This window comes from Nycticebus coucang, chromosome 3 (genome assembly GCF_027406575.1).
Source record: "Nycticebus coucang isolate mNycCou1 chromosome 3, mNycCou1.pri, whole genome shotgun sequence".
Taxonomy (NCBI): Eukaryota; Metazoa; Chordata; class Mammalia; order Primates; family Lorisidae; genus Nycticebus; species Nycticebus coucang.
Genome location: NC_069782.1, coordinates 60007920 through 60024457, shown reverse-complemented (window position 1 = coordinate 60024457; position 16538 = coordinate 60007920). Strand labels below are relative to the sequence as shown.

General features: G+C 54.8%; 2 protein-coding genes across 9 annotated transcripts; both read left to right on the top strand.

The window, feature by feature from the left end:
- The first annotated feature begins 267 nt into the window (after positions 1-267).
- ZNF358 (zinc finger protein 358) lies at positions 268-4779 on the top strand. 5 transcript variants are annotated; one of them, XM_053585854.1, is made up of 3 exons: positions 268-840; positions 2643-2744; positions 2983-4779. In XM_053585854.1, the coding sequence occupies exons 1-3, from the start codon at positions 624-626 to the stop codon at positions 4701-4703; spliced, it is 2040 nt and encodes a 679-aa protein (XP_053441829.1). In that variant the 5' UTR covers positions 268-623; the 3' UTR covers positions 4704-4779. The 5 variants fall into 5 exon arrangements, with proteins under 5 accessions (XP_053441829.1, XP_053441830.1, XP_053441832.1 ...); XM_053585857.1 differs by having other exon boundaries at positions 770-840; positions 2596-2744; XM_053585858.1 differs by lacking the exon at positions 268-840 and adding an exon at positions 882-2173.
- A 1971-nt stretch (positions 4780-6750) lies between these two features.
- MCOLN1 (mucolipin TRP cation channel 1) lies at positions 6751-16478 on the top strand. 4 transcript variants are annotated; one of them, XM_053585852.1, is made up of 14 exons: positions 6753-6930; positions 9080-9285; positions 10778-10945; positions 11122-11188; positions 12156-12264; positions 12506-12602; positions 12769-12868; positions 12995-13101; positions 13220-13369; positions 13460-13561; positions 13864-13986; positions 14333-14548; positions 15770-15900; positions 15998-16478. In XM_053585852.1, exons 1-14 carry the CDS (start codon positions 6900-6902, stop codon positions 16032-16034), a joined length of 1644 nt encoding a protein of 547 aa, XP_053441827.1. In that variant the 5' UTR covers positions 6753-6899; the 3' UTR covers positions 16035-16478. The 4 variants fall into 4 exon arrangements, 3 of the variants coding, with proteins under 3 accessions (XP_053441828.1, XP_053441827.1, XP_053441826.1); XM_053585851.1 differs by having other exon boundaries at positions 6755-6930; positions 11023-11188; XR_008379002.1 differs by lacking the exon at positions 15998-16478 and having other exon boundaries at positions 6751-6930; positions 11023-11188; positions 14333-15667; positions 15770-15899.
- The last annotated feature ends 60 nt before the right edge of the window (positions 16479-16538 follow it).

Sequence of the window (16538 nt, the reverse complement as noted above, 5' to 3'; positions counted from 1 at the left end):
GCCCAGGAGTTGGAGGTTGCTGTAAGCTGTGATGCTATGGCCCTGTACCCAGAGCGACAGCTTGAGGCTCTGTTTCAAAAAAAAAAAAAGGGAGGGAGGGAAAGAAAGAAGAAAGAAAGAAAAGAAAAGAAGGAAGGAAAGAAAAGAACATTGGAGAAATACTGGATTAAGCAGACAGGCCTGTCTTTAAACTGCAGGGCTTCTCAGAGGCTTGAGTGCTCCTGCGCATCGCAAGTCTGCAGGAGCAACAGCATGTTCGGTGTTTTTTGAACAAAGATAGAGTCAGAGAGATGGACAGGAGGAGCCAGAGACAGAGCCGCACAGAGGCAGAGAAAGTGACAAGAACAGACGCAGATGGACAGCAACAGAGATGGAGAGACAGGATAAAGAAAGGCAGAGAATGGAATGCCGAGAGATAGGGACTGAGAGAGACGGGGCAGAGGAAAGTAGGAGAGAAGCAGAGATAGGAGGGCAGGCAGGATTAGGGCCGAGAGGGGCAGCGAACAGACAGAGGGACCCGGCCCGGCGGTGCGGGTAGCACGCGGCTCAGACAAAGGCGCTGCCTCGCGGCCCGGGTGGCCGGACTGGGACAAAGGCTGGCCCGGGGGGCGGGGGCAGCGGCGATGGCGACGACCGCGGCGGGCGCGGGCGAACTACAAGTCCCAGCAGCTCCCGCTGCGGCCCTCGGCCAGCCCCTCTCGCTCCCCGGGTGCTCCAGGCGGGGCCGCTGGGCCGAGGGGGCCGCCGGCGGGGCTGGCGGGCGGGGGGCTTCCTGCAGGCCCGGGGGGCGCCGGCGGCCGGCGCGGGCGCGGCGGGCCGGGCAGGGGCGAGGGGCGCCGGGTGAGTGTCCTACGAGCGGGCCGGGGCCGGGCGGGGGCAGGGCGGGGTTCGGGCAGGGGACCCGGGTGGCGAGGTGCGGCCTGGGGCGACTTCTATTCGCCCCCGGCATCGCTCGCCACCGACGGTGGTCTGAGCTAGCCAGGTCGTGGGCGCGCGATCGGAAGGGACCCCGTGGCCGGCAGGCCTAGCTAGCCCATCCCGCTGATGCGGCCTGAGGGGAGGGCCCCCGAGACTGTGAGTCTTCAATCGGACCCGGTTGGGGGCCCGCCAGCTCTAGAATTGGGAGTTCAGGACTCTCCCTCCCCAGGCGGCCACCCAGAGCCCCCTACCCTACTGGAACCCAGGAGGGGGTCCCTGGGTATTGTTCCCATCTCCCACCTGGGCCCGGGGTCAGGAGTTCATGAGGTCCTTTCCTCAGGAAGAGTATCCAGAGGTTCTCCTCCCCCAGGACTTCAGGAAGGGGCCTAGCTTTTGTCCCCCACCCTCCCTCCAGTCTTGGAGCCTGGCGTTCTGGAAGCCCCTCCCTCAGATCGTGGACTAGGGATCCACCTGCTCCCCATGAACTAAAGAAAAACCCCACTGATCGCTCCTCCCACCTTCCAGTTAAGAAATGGGAATTCAGGAGGCCCCTCCCCCTGGAGGCAATCTAAGGGCTTCTCTGCCCCTCAGGAACTCAGGAAAGGGGGGACCCAGGTATTGTTCCCCCCCATTGTCCAACTAGGGAGGTCTGGGTCCAGGAGGCTGTGCAGGAGCTCAGTTGTCTCTACTCCACCATTCTCAGCTATGGGGCTGTGGTTTACTATGTCCCCTCCCCAAAGGAACAGATCTATTTATTCTTTGCCTAGCGCCCAGCCATGGGGTGAGTAGCTCAGCATCTCTGCAACAGGTAATCTTGAGCTCCTGGTTCCTCCCCAGAAGGGGTCCCAGCTATTGTTTTTCAGCCTGTCTGTCTTGTCTGTTCCCAATCATGATGCTGGAATTCAGCTCAGTTCAGAATCTTTCCTCCAAGAAAGATGTGTTGACATCATCCTGGTGCCCCCGGCATGGGAGGAGATAGTCTGGGGCCTTCCCCTGTAACCTAGGAGGGTCCCAGGTATTATTTTCACCTACCCTCCAGCTAGCGGTTAGAATTCAGGATCTTCTAGGTCTAGTGCAGTTTAGCACACACCTGTAGTCTCAGCTACTTGGGAGCTTAGGAGGCATAGGCAGGAAGATCACTTGACCCCAGGAATCCAAGACCAGTCTGGATAGGATAGTGAGACCCCATCTCAGAAGAAAAAACAAACAAACAAACAAAAAGAATTCGGGATCTTCTAGCCAATTGAGAAAACAGGTATACCAACAACTGTCCCCACCCTCATGACAGTAGCATCCAGGAGTTTCCCTGTCTCCCGCTCCCAGCCAAGTAAGGTCTCTCTGGCTTTAGGAAGAGGCCTTCTGGATTTAAGGAAGAACACAGATGTTTTGACACTTCACTCCTATCCTGAGCTGTGAGGTCTGGAATTTAGAGCATGTTCTCCTCAGGAGGCAAGCAGGGTCCTCCCCCGCTGACCTAGGAGGGGTGCCAGATTGCATTTGCCCCTGACTCCTATCCCCCAGCCATAGGGTCCAGCCCTCAGGATGCTACTACCTCTCTAGAAGGTGAACCAGAGATCCCCTCCCTACCAGCAACCCCCAACTATGGGACAAGAGTTCAGGCCATGTGCTCAGGAACACAGAAACTCTGACAACTGATCTATCTTCTTCCCCTATAAGGGGATTTCTGCTGAGGGGGTTAGAACCCAGGACTCTCTCCTCCACAGGACCCCAACTTCCCACAGAGGAGCCCAAGATGGAGAGAGGGGCAGAGCCATGGAGTTGGGCACTGGAGACCTCTAATGCTGGGTCCCGTAACTACCATCCAGGTTCGAGGCTGAGATGGGAGGGTCCCACCATGTCCCACACCAGGGTCCCTCTACTCCCTTCCCTGACTAGACAGAGTTAGAAATCTCCCTGAAGTTGAAGACAAGGGAAAAATCCATGCTTAGTAGTGGGTTCTAGAGGCACAGCCTGTCACCTCACCCATCCCTGCCCAGACTCCAAGAGACTCCCTTACCTTTCCTCAGAACCTACCTCCATCCATCTATGTCCTCCCCTCTGCAGATCCTGCCCCAGAAGTAGGGGGCACTTCCACACCTGGGATGCGGCGCTCTGTTCTGGTCAGGAACCCAGGCCACAAAGGCCTGAGGCCCCTTTATAAAGAGCCTGACTCTGACTCAGAGGACCTGGACCCCAATCCTGAAGATCTGGACCCAGTTTCTGAAGACCCAGGACCTGACTCAGAAGACCTCCACAGTGTCTCAGAAGATGTGGACCCCAGCTATGAAGACCCGGGGCCAGTGTCAGAGGATCTGGACCCTGATGCTGAATCTCCGAGCTCTATCTTGGGGAACCGCAATTCTGAACCCCAACATCCAGACCCCATGTCTTCAAGTTTCGACCTCGATCCAGATGTTATCGGCCCTGTACCCTTGGTTCTCGACCCTAACAGCGACACCCTCAGCCCTGATGCTCCAGATATGGACCCCCTTGAGTCCAATCTCACTGCCACACCCCAGGTCTTGGCTACCAGCCCCGCGGTGCTCTCCGCCCCTGCCAGCCCGCCCCGGCCCTTCTCCTGCCCCGATTGCGGGCGAGCCTTTCGCCGCAGCTCGGGGTTGAGCCAGCACCGCCGCACCCACAGCGGCGAGAAACCGTACCGCTGCCCTGACTGCGGCAAGTCGTTCAGCCACGGAGCCACGCTGGCGCAGCACCGCGGCATCCACACCGGGGCCCGGCCGTACCAGTGCGCGGCATGCGGCAAAGCCTTCGGCTGGCGCTCCACGCTGCTGAAGCACCGCAGCAGCCACAGTGGAGAGAAGCCACACCACTGCCCAGTGTGTGGCAAAGCCTTCGGGCACGGCTCGCTGCTGGCGCAGCACCTGCGCACGCACGGCGGCCCGCGGCCCCACAAATGCCCTGTGTGCGCCAAGGGCTTCGGGCAGGGCTCAGCCCTTCTTAAGCACCTGCGCACGCACACGGGTGAGCGGCCTTACCCGTGCCCGCAGTGTGGAAAAGCCTTTGGGCAGAGCTCAGCGCTGCTGCAGCACCAGCGCACGCACACTGCAGAGCGCCCCTACCGCTGTCCCCACTGTGGCAAGGCATTCGGGCAGAGCTCCAACCTGCAGCACCACCTGCGCATCCACACGGGCGAGCGGCCCTACGCCTGCCCACACTGCTCCAAGGCCTTCGGGCAGAGCTCAGCGCTCCTGCAGCACCTGCACGTGCATTCGGGAGAACGGCCCTACCGCTGCCAGCTCTGTGGCAAGGCCTTCGGCCAAGCCTCCAGCCTCACCAAGCACAAAAGGGTGCACGAGGGCGCGGCCGCCGCCGCAGCCGCTGCAGCTGCCGGCCTAGGCCTCGGGTCTGACCTGAGCTCGGCATCTGTAATGAGACCCGGACAGGTTTCCCTTCTGGGTCCCAGGGCTGTCTCCATGCTGGGCTCTGGCCTGGGCCTCAGCCCTGGCACCAGCTCTGGCAGTGGCCCTGACCCTGGCTCTGAGTTGGGCACTCTCCAAAATCCCAGCCCCAAGCCCCTCTCTAGCTCCAAATCCACCCCCAGGCCTAATCCAGTGGAATCTTCTGACCCTAAGCCTAGGCACAATGCCGATCCTGACCTTGTGCCCAGGCCTGACCATAAATTTGATCCTGGCCTCAACCCTGATCCTGTGCCCAGTCCTGACCCCTGCTCCCCAACCCATGACACTGTCAGCCCAGCCCTCCCTACTGGCCAGAGTTCTGAGTGGGTACAGGAGCAAGGGGCACTGCTGGGGCCGGATGGCTAAAGGGGGCGCTGGCACCCAAGGGGGCCTGGGGAAGTTGTGTGTTGCGCAGTTAGTAAAAGCCTCTCACTGCTTCCTGGCTCTGTGTGGTAGTTTGCCTTTTGCACTTTCTTCCCTGACTCATGGCCCCTTTCTCTGGAGATGTAAAGGGTGTGGCCTGGGCCAGCCATAGTCTGGAGTCCTAGTATCCTGGCTTGCTTCTTGTACTGGGAGGCACACCAGCCTCCCCCATGAAGTCTCACATTGGCGCATCTTACTAGTCACCATTCTGTACTCTTGCCCTTTGTAGCCTACAAAATAAGTATACCACTGGACAAAAGGAAGCTGCTCATTTATGCATTCAACAAACATCTCTTGATTGCTGGGGTCTGAGCACGGAGCAAAATAAGCATAGCCTGCACCCTCACAGGGCTCGCAGATATCAAATTCAGAAATATTTAAAAGGTAATTACAAGGTATGGTACTTTGTAGAAGAAGTATAAGGAGACTTCTGGCCAGATACAATGTTTCATGTTTATAATCCTCATGCCTGTAAACCTAGCACTTTGGGAGGCTTAGGCAAGAGGATCACTAGAGGACAGTAGTTTGACGTTGTAGTGAGCTATAATGGCACCACTGCACTCTACCCAGGGCCACAGTTTGTCTCTGTCTCCAAGGGGGGAAAAAAACTTCTAATTTAGAGAGGGGCAACAGCTTTCTCAATAAAGGATTTTACAATAATAACCACTGATCACTAATTTAACAATCAATACTATTTGCCCAGCCTTATATGCCATGCTCTTGCATTCTCTCATTTAATTCTGTCAACAGCCCCACCAAGCAGGTACCTCTGATCAAGAGTTCTTCATTTTACAAATAAGGAAACAGAGGCCTATGGAGTTTAAGGGACTCTGGAAGATGTAGTACTGGCAGTTGACAGTGCCTAGATTTTTTTAAATTTTTATTGTTTTTTTGAGATACAATCTCAATATGTTCCTTAGGCTGGTCACAAACTCCTGAACGCCAGTAATCTTTAGGTCCTTGGCCTCCCTAAATTCTGGGATTACAGATGTGAGCTGCTTTGCCTGGCCAGTGCCTAGATTTAAACCCAAACTGCCCTCCGTGCTCAGACCCAAGCAATCAAGAGATGTTTGTTGAATGCATAAATGAGCAGCTTCCTTTGGTCCAGTGGTTCTTAACCATTACTCTCCAGGGCAAGACTGTGCAAAGGCCCTGGGGCTGTTGATGTGCAATGGAAAAAGATAGGAGGGCGGTGCCTGTGGCTCCAAGGAGTAGGGCACTGGCCCCATATGCCGGAGGTGGCAGGTTCAAACCCAGCCCCGGCCAAAAAAGAACTGCAAAAAGAAAAAAAAAAGAAAGAAAGAAAAAGATAGGAGCCAGAACAGAAGGCCCTGGCCTATGGAGGTGAAGAGTTTGCTTGCCATTCCATAAAAATGGGAAGATAAGGGCAAGTTCTGGCAGGGGACTGATAAGAATTAGTCTTCGAAAATGCTTCTAAAAGCCGCTAAGTGGAGAGCGCGGTGGGGGGAAGCTGTGACCAGCCAGAAGGTTACCTAGGGGTAGACTTTATTGATTTCTACTTTTAAGGTTAGGAATGTTGGAGAACTCTGGGCTGGGGGCCCTAACGGAGGGATAAGTGGTTCTATCTGCTACTTAATGAGGAAATTGGGTTTGCTATTGGTCCGGACGAGGGGGACAAAAGGACTTTCTAGGAGAAAGGAAGAAGGAAGCCCTCAGCGCGCAGGGTCATCACCAGACACCGCAGAGCTTAAGGGGTAAAGCTCTAGACGTGGAAGTCACGAGGCTGGCACCCGACGCAGGGCACGACAAGAAGGCGGCGCGGAGCTCGCGGATGCCACACTTAGGGCCAACCCAACCACCCGCCAACCCCGGGCCCGGTGGCAACAGGACCTCACGAACCACTTCTACTGGCAGGATGCCGGCGGAGGGCTGAGGCACGCATGCGCGCTGCGCTGCCGAGAGCCTGGTGGGGGCCGGGGGTTGTCCTGGCACCAGGGGCGGGACCGAATCGGTCACGTGGGACTCTTTCCCTGGTCACGTGACCGAGGCACAGATCAGCTGATGCGCGAGTGTTTGAAGCCGCGCGGCGAGGTAGCGAAGCAGAGGTGACAGCGGCGGGCTCTCGGACCCAAGCTGCCCGCGGCCGTGCCCGCTGGCGTCCCGCGATCGCGGCCCAGCATGGCAGCCCCAGTGGGCCGGTGCGGCTCAGGTGAGGGCGCGGACGGCGCCGCGGGTCCCCGATTGCAGGCGGAGGGTAGACTGGCGGGCTGCTTGCTTCTCCGACCTGGGACCGCAGGGCTCCCAGTTTCTTTTTCTGTACTCCGGCTGACCACTCAGCTTCCCCATAGTGGAGATACGGGCAGAGACGGCTCCTAGAACCTGGGCGGCGGATTGGCAACAGCTTCTCCGACCTGGGGCGGCAGGGTTCCTGTGATTTCCTCTTCCCGAAGCCAGACTCTGCTCAGAGTTACCACTCTCAGACAGCGAGCAAGCTGCCAGTCGGGGGCTGAGGCTCCCAGGATTTCCATTTAGAGGCTAGGTTCTGCTAGCACAAGTTTGCTGGAATTCAGCAGGCACCTGCTTCTCCAGACCTCACTTGAGACTCCCAGGTTTCCCCTACTGATTGCAGCAGGCAAAGGCTTCAGTTTCCCTAAACTCGAAAGAAGAGCTGGAGGGATTGCCTCCAGGTAACTAACTTGGTTCAGGTGTCCAAACCCGTGCAAGCTGCACCTCTTTTTTTTTTTTGAGACAGAGTCTCACTATGTCTCCCTGGGTAGAGTGCTATGGCGTCATAGCTCACAGCAACCTCAAACTTTTAGGCTTAAGCGATCCTCTTGCCTCAGCCTCCCAAGTAGCTGGGACTACAGGCGCCTGCCACAACTCCCGGCTATTTTTTTGTTGCAGTTGTCGTTGTTTTTAGCTGGCCCGGGCCAGGTTCGAACCCACTAGCCTCGTGTATGTGGTCGGCGCCCTACCCACTGAGCTATGGGCTCGGCACGAGCTGCCCCTTCTTAAACTCAGGCTTCCAGCTAGTGCAGAGGCCGCCTTTCCTTGGGGAGTCTTGAGGAAGACCCTTGTGTTGTCCACCCCTTTTGGAGCTAGCCGGGGACCCCCACCTAATAGGTGCACTAACTGGCAGGGTCTGGGGTGTGCTGACTGTGACCCTAGCCAAGGAGGCGGAGCCTGCCCTCTGGTGTCACCTGAGACTGACTTGTAAACAGCCACAGCAGCATTCAAGTTCCAAAGGGAGGGGCCCTCTCTGCATAGCCGGTTCTGACAGCATTCACATTTATCTGACAGCTTTGCAGGGTGGGGCCAGACCCTGGAAAGCCTGGGGGCTCTCCCAGAGGGTAGGTGTCCAGGGACAGTTCTAGAGTTACAGGCTGTGACTCCAGCAGTTGCAGAAACCCTGGATCTTTTCCTTAGGCTCTAGAAAAATAAGCAGTGATTAGATCAGTTTCTCTTTTCTGAAGAATTATTGAGGTCTTTACCTGCCTTGTCTTGCTGAATTCTCAGAGCAGTGTCAGTATCTCAGCGTAGGGGTAGACATTTTTTATTTCCACTTTTAGGCTGAGGGAGATATTCTTGAGTCACCCAACTGGGAAGTGGCAGATCTGGGATTTGATCCTAGGGCTGTTGCTTTTCAAGGACTGGTGCCTTTGTGAAAGATAAATTGAGTCTTCAGCGACTATGTTCCATTATTATTACCGTTATGATTGATCAACCCTTTTCCAGGCCTGTGTCTCATGAGAGTGAGGGTGAGGTTGATGGGTGAGGTTGTTATGAGTGCAGGGGTCATCCTTTGGCTATTTGTCCAGAAAAACTGGAATGTGGGCTGAGCTCTGCACTCATGCCTGGAGGCAAGAATTGGGATAAGCCTGAGAGCCTTGAATGTCCTGTGAGTAGCCAGTAGGTTTGGCTCATTATCTGCCCTCTAATCAACAACAGGAACACTGATGGAATGTTCTGACAATCACTATGTACCAACCCCTGTGATAAATGCTTTGTAAGTATCCAGTCCTCAACATTTCCATGGAAGATGATTATTGCTCCATTTTGCAGATGAGAAAACTGAGCCTCAGAGAGACTGAGTGTTCTGTCCTGGCTGGTGAGCAGCAGAAGCAGGAATCAGCTTAGGCCCTTTTGACTCTCAAACCCAGATTTATAACCACTGAGCAGTACTACTGCATATATCCATGCAGTGTTGCAGATCTTTTGGTTTTCCTTAGAGCTTTCAAAGTTCTTCCTTGGCAGGAACATAGGGCATGAAAAAAGGTCATCACTGCCTCTCCTGTTGGGGAAGGAGGCAGGGGAAGCTTCCTAGGCCTAGTCCCCAGCACCCTCTCCCGTTCCCACAGAGACCGAGCGGCTGTTGACCCCCAACCCTGGGTATGGTACCCAGGCGGGGGCTTCACTGGCCCCTCCAACACCCCCGGAAGAGGAAGACCTTCGCCGTCGCCTCAAGTACTTTTTCATGAGTCCCTGTGACAAGTTTCGGGCCAAGGGCCGCAAGCCCTGCAAGTTGATGCTGCAGGTGGTCAAGATCCTGGTGGTCACTGTGCAGGTGAGACCAGCCCAGAAGGGCCCCAGTGGAATGCCTCCTAGACTGAGGGTCTTGGAATGGAACCCTAGTCCTGACTCCTCATGGCAACATGAGAATGTTAGTGGCAGTGACCAGTCAGGAAGCCATCTGTGTGTGCAGTGGCTCCTTTTAGGTTCACCAGCACCATTTGAGGTCCTAGCAACTGCTGTTGCCCCTATGAAGGCTCAGAGAAGTTAAGGACCTTGTCCAAAGTCACAGAGCATTGGGAACTAGGATTTGAACCCGGGCAGTCTGACCATGTGGTCCTCCGTCCCTCATGTTATGCCCTGTGCTGGGTTATGGGGACCTCAGTGTGAATCACTCACAGCCACTACCCTAAGTTCTTCTGATCTTGGGCTGTGTCTTCAGGCATGTTACCATGTCTCTAATTTCTCCTCGGTAAAGTGAGCTTGATCATGATATGTACCCTGTAGGGATGGGCTTAACACAGAACTCAGTATCCAGTAATTTTTTTTTTTTTTTGAGACAGGCTCATTTTTTTGCCCTCAGTAGAGTGCTGTAGCATCATAGCTCACAGCAACCTCATACCCCTGGGCTAAAGTGTTTCTTTTTCCTGAGCCACCCAAGTAGCTGGGACTATGGCTGCCTACCACAATGCCTGGCTGTTTTTAGAGACAGGGTCTTCCTCTTGCTCAGGCTGGTCTCGAACTCCTGAGCTCAAGCAGTCCACTGGCCTCACTCTGGGAAGAGTGGTGGGAGGTATAAAGGTGTGAGCCGCCACGCCCAGTCCCCTATAAACATTTAATGAACATTTCTTAAGTATTTATTTATTTATTTAATTAATTTATTTATTTGAGACAGAGTCTCAAGCTGTCGCCCTGGGTAGAGGGCTATGGCTTCACAGCTCACAGCAACCTCCAAACTCCTGGGCTCAAGTGATTCTCTCGCCTCAGCCTCCCAAGTAGCTGGGACTACAGGTGCCTGCCACAATGCCCAGCTATTTTTTGGTTGCAGTTGTCATTGTTGTTTGGTGGGCCCGGGCTGGATTCAAACCTGCCAGCTCAGGTGTATGTGGCTGGCGCCTTAGCCGCTTGAGCCACGGGCGCCAAGCCATTATAAAGCATTTTTAAGAGACCGGGTCTTGTTTTGCCACCCAGGCTGGAGTACAATGTTATGATCATAGCTCACTGTAACCTTGAACTCCTGAGCTCGAGCAATCCTACCTCAGCCTCCCAAGTAGCTGGGACTACAAGCTTATACCACCACCCCTGGCTAGTTTTTAAATTTTTTTTATAGAGATAGTCTTTCTATGTTGCCTAGGCTAATATTTAATGAATATTAACTGCTACCATGAGATATATGGGTGCCCACTGTGTTAGCTGTCGGGGACATAACAGTGGGCATGGCATGGAGCTGAGTGATGTTTCTAGGGTCCTCCTTTTCCTTCTCCTGCACCTGTTCCCCCAGGGAAGTCCCATCCCTGCAGTGCCAACCTCTCCTACCCTCTCTGCAGCTCATTCTGTTTGGGCTCAGCAATCAGTTAGCAGTGACATTCCGAGAAGAGAACACTATTGCCTTCCGACACCTCTTCCTGCGGGGCTACTCAGATGGGGCAGATGACACCTTCGCTGCCTACACACGGGAGCAGCTTTATGAAGCCATCTTCCATGCTGTGGACCAGGTGCAGCTGGGTGGGCACAGGTGGGCATGTGGCAGGGGGTATGCAGAGCTGACCAGGCTTCCCTGCTCTGCCCACAGTACCTGATGCTGCCTGACGTGTCCCTGGGCCGGTATGCTTATGTCCGGGGTGGGGGTGGGCCTTCCGTGAATGGCTCGGCATTGGCTCTCTGTCAGCAGTACTACCGCCATGGCCATGTGGACCCAGCCAATGACACCTTTGACATTGACCCAATGGTGGAAACTGGTGAGTGGTTAGGGCAGGGCTTCATTCTTCAGAGCCCGGGCTGCTGGGATTAAAATCACAAGCTGTGACTGTCCTCCATTCATGAGATAGGGCTGTCATGATCATTAGTAAATTGATGTCTGCTTTGACCAGGTGCGGGGCTCACACCTGTAATCCCAGCACTCTGGGAGGCTGAGGCGGGAGGATTGCCTGAGCTCAGGAGTTTGAGACCAGCCTGAGCAAGAGTGAGACCTTGTCTCTACTAAAAATAGAAAAATTAGCTGGGCCTTGTGGTGGGTGATTGTAGTCCCACCTACTTGGAAGGCTGAGGCAAGAGGATCATTTGAGCCCAAGACTTTGAGGTTGCTGTGAGCTGTGACGCTACAGCACTCTACCCAGGCCAACAGAGTAAGACTCTGTCTCAAAAACATAACAATAATAATAATTTGATGTCTTGGCTTGGCACCCGTAGCTCAGTGGTTAGGGCACCGGCCACATACATCAGGGCTGGCAGGTTCAAGCCCGGCCCTGTTAAACAACAATGACAACTACAACAAAAAAGTAGGCAGGTGGGCGTTGTGGCAGGCACCTGTAGTCCCAGCTACTTGGGAGGCTGAGGCAAGAGAATCATTTAAGCCCAAGAGTTTGAGGTTGCCGTGAGCTGTGATGCCATGGCACTCTACCAAGGGTGACAAAGTGAGACTCTGTCTTAAAGATAAAAATAAAATTGACGTCCTTAGTACAATGCTTACTATGTAGAAAGTGCTGGGTGTTATTTCTTAATTGTTTGTTCACCATTTAGGGCAGCCACAGAGTGCCAGGCCCTTGGTCTCTGTAGGGAATGAGACAGACCAGGCCCTACCCTGGGGAGAAAAAACAAAATTTTAAGCAGGGAGTGAAGGAGGGGAGAAGGCCGCTGGAGACTCTGGGGAGACCAGCCTGGCTTCCCCCCACCTCCTGAGGCCCTTCCCTCACTCCCTGTCCTTAGAGTGCATTGGGGTGGACCCTCCTGAGCGACCTCCCCCACCCCCCCGTGATGATCTCGCTTTCTACGTTGGCAGCTCCAGTTACAAGAACCTCACTCTCAAATTCCACAAGTACTGCTTGCTCTGTTGAGGGGGCTCCTCAGGGTCTGGGCCCGGGGGTGAGGAGGGCAGGGTGCCAGGCATTGTTGCCTGGGCAGCCACTTCCCTATGGGGGCGGGCAGGGCCCCACTGCACTGGTGCCTGCTGTGTGAGCACTTCCAACTGCCGAGTCAGCAAGAGACTGGGGACCTGGTACCTGGGCTGGGAGGGGACCTCTAGAGCCTTCTGCCCCTCACTTGAGCCTCCCCCATAGGCTGATCAACGTCACCATCCACTTCCAGCTGAAGACCATCAATCTCCAGAGCCTTATCAACAATGAGATCCCAGACTGCTACACTTTCAGTGTCCTGGTGAGGACTCACGGTGATCTGGGCACAGACCTGCAGGGTTCCTACATCTTAGGACTAACACCCAGTCAGGCAGCATCTGAGCACTACTAGCTGAGGGCATATGTTGGGAGGGTCCAGGGAGGTTGCAGCTGCTGAGGTTTACTCTGCCTTCTTCTGCCTCCTGCAGATCATGTTTGACAATAAAGCACACAGTGGGCGTGTCCCCATCAGCCTGGAGACCCGGGCCCACATCCAGGAGTGTAAGCACCCCAGTGTCTTCAGGCACGGTGAGCCCCCGAGCCCCAGACAGGTGCTGACCAGAGCTACTGACCAGTGAAAACCAGCCATGCAGCCCCCGCCATCTCCAGCTTGGTCACCTAAAGCTCCGCTCCCCCCTCTCATCCTTCCTGCAGGAGACAATAGCTTCCGGCTCCTGTTTGACATGGTGGTCATCCTTACCTGCTCATTGTCTTTCCTGCTGTGTGCCCGCTCACTGCTCCGTGGCTTCCTGCTGCAGAATGTGAGGCCCCAGCATCACGTGTACTGGCACCTACCTCACCCAGCTCTGGGGTGACAAAGGCCAGGGGTCTTGAGGGTCTGGTGCTTTGACAGGCACTCACCTCAGCTGCCTTCTGCAGGAATTTGTCGCATTCATGTGGCGGCAGCGGGGAAGGGTGATCAGCCTGTGGGAACGGCTGGAATTTGTCAATGGCTGGTATATCCTGCTGGTCACCAGTGATGTGCTCACCATCTCAGGCACCATCATGAAGATTGGAATCGAGGCCAAGGTGGGTCCTGACCTTGCCCTACCCTAGGCCCCTCTGCCCACCTGGTCCATGTCCTCCCTGCCAGATGGCTTGACAGTGCTCCATCCCCAGAACCTGGCGAGTTATGATGTCTGCAGCATCCTTCTGGGCACCTCGACACTGCTCGTCTGGGTGGGCGTCATCCGCTATCTGACCTTCTTCCACAAGTACAATGTGAGTCCTTTGCACATAGGCTGGGCCTGAACCAGGAGGTGTCAGGGCCTCTGAGTGGCCACCCAGCTGCTGTCTACAGCCTGTTGCAAGCCTCTTCCTCAGACCTAACTACCCCAGACTTAACCTGTCACTGCAACTGAGTAGCCACGGGGTATCTTCAGACCCCTTGGGACAGCTGTGCCCCTTCTAACCTCCCAGCCTTGATCTCAGGGAGGCCTTCCCCGCTTCACTGCCACCTGGTTGCCTGCAGCCGACTGGGCTGTGGCCATGCCCTCAGTGTGACCTTCTCTGCCTCACTGCAGATTCTTATTGCCACACTTCGGGTGGCCCTACCCAGCGTCATGCGCTTCTGCTGCTGTGTGGCTGTCATCTACCTGGGCTATTGCTTCTGCGGCTGGATCGTGCTGGGGCCCTATCATGTGAAGGTAGGGGCCACCAGGGCTGGGGGTGCTTTGGCCTATAGTGGGAGGGTACCTGGCTCCCCTTCTTGGAGTCCATTCCCTAAGCCCTCTGATCCCTGGTCTCTCTAGACCTGATTACACTGAGTAAGACCCACCTCATCCCCCAGGGCCAGCCCCCAGGATCTGTAGCAATTTTGCATTCTGACCCTGACAATGACCCTATGACTTTGTCATTGACACTGGGATCCCACCGTTGACATGGGGACCCTCAGCTGGTCCCATCATGACTACTGACCCCCAGGGACCCTGCCCTAACCCCAGCCCCCAGCTGCACCCACAGCTCCCTCTGACCCCTCTGCCCTGCTGGCAGTTCCGCTCACTGTCCATGGTATCCGAATGCCTGTTCTCACTCATCAATGGGGACGACATGTTCGTGACGTTTGCAGCGATGCAGGCGCAGCAGGGCCACAGCAGCCTGGTCTGGCTCTTCTCCCAGATCTACCTCTATTCCTTCATCAGCCTCTTCATCTACATGGTGCTGAGCCTGTTCATTGCACTCATCACCGGCGCCTATGACACCATCAAGGTCAGCCACATGGTGCCACTTGTTCCCTCCCACCTGTCTCCCAGGGTTCCCACACACAGACATGCACAGCCCTGAGCTTGGACTCCAGGTCTGTTGGCATCAGCTATGACAGGGTCTTGGGGACACAACAGGGTAAGCAGAGAAGACCTGGGGAGAAAATATGGGAGACCCTGCAAAACCAAAAAGAATGTGGCCTGGAACAGTAGTTTTCGTACAGCCTGCAAGGCTCAGGGGAGAGAAAGGAGATGGAGTGAGATGTGGGGGTCACAAGTAGACAGGACTTTTTCAGCAAACATATCCCAGGGCCTGCTGTGGACCAGGCTTTGTGCAAGGCTCTGGGCATTAAGGGAAATTGAGTGTATGTGGTCTGTCCGAAGCCTGAGGGTGAGAGGGATGATATAGGAATGGACGTCCCATGACCAATGACCAACTGTTGAGAGGTATGAAGGAAGAGTGGAAGGGTACAGAGCAGATCCCTGCTTTAGACTGGTATTAAGACGGGTACAGGAAACTTTTTGGAATGTTCTGTCCATTTTAATTCTAGACACATGTGACTTTTTACATTTTAATTTTGATTTTAATTCAAACAAAATGTAATTCCAAATTCAGTTCCTAACTTGCACCATCCACATATTGAGTGCTCAAAAGCCAGTGTGGCTAGTGGCTACCATATTGGACAATAGAGAGTTCCAGATTGAGGAAATGGGAACCTGACAGAAAGAACAGCCAAGGCAAATGCTTAGTATCCAGAAAGGACTTAAAGGAGGAGGCTCCTTGAGGTTGAGAGGAGAGAAGGTTCTGCTGGAAGGTTCTTCTGCATCCTATGTTAGAGGCAGATGTGTGTGCCTCCTTCCCCCATGAATGGTTTCAAGTGTTGCCACAGAAATGTTCCTGTCACTCAGGCCCTCAGAGCCACTTTGAATCTTTCTCTAGCACTGTGATGTCGCACACATGCAGCAGCTCAGGTCGTGCACCAGATGATACAGTTAACCAAGTGCACAGGTTGTGTCAGGCCTGGCTGTAGGTGCTTAGAGCACCAGGCCGATGAAGAAGCAGTGTGTGTCCATGCTCAGAAGTCAGAGAGGGTCTCCATGTGGAAGCAAACATGAGGAATGACAGGTAGCAGGCAAAGCAAGGATGGCTGGAGGGGAGGGCAGACCTCAAGGACCTTGCAGTGGGAGGGCTGCTTTCAGGGCAGGCCTGCTGGCATCTCTCCCTCAGCACCCTGATGGAGCAGGTGCAGAGAAGAGTGAGCTCCAGGCCTACATTGCGCAGTGCCAGGACAGCCCTACCTCTGGCAAGTTCCGCCGCGGTAGCGGCTCTACTTGCAGCCTCCTCTGCTGTTGTGGCAGGTTTGAATCCAAGTCTGGGGTCTGTTCTGGTCTGGGGGCTGGGGATAGGGAGACGTGCTAGAGAGAACTGATGGCCCTTCTTTCTTCCCTCCTTCAGAGATGCCTCAGAGGAGCATTCGCTGCTGGTGAATTGACTCCACCATGTCCCAACTGCGGGGACCCACGCTTATTTATTTTTAGGGTTTGCTTTTAAGAATGAGCTTTCTGGCTCAGTACTGGTAGCATAGTGGTTACAGTGTCGGCCACATACACCAAGGTTGGCGGGTTCGAACGCAGCCTGGGCTAGTTAAGCAACAATGACAACTGCAACAGAAAAATAGCCAGGCGTTATAGCAGGCCCCTGTAGTCCCAGCTACTGAGGCAAGAGAATCGCGTAAGCCAAGAGTTTGAGGTTGCTGTGAGCTGTGATGCCATGGCCCCTTCCTAGGGTGACATAGTGAGACTCTGTCTCCAAAAAAAAAAAATGAGCCCAATGCGGTGCTCTGGGGGGCCTAGGCCAGTCGGGCGGACCCTTGGGTAGGGGGACAGGGGTGGAGTGGATGTTAAATAAAAGGGAAAATAAACTTGTGGTTCTCATTTCTTTCTTTCTTTTTTTTTTTTTTTTTTTTTACACACCAAGGCCTCACCCCCCCTCCCTC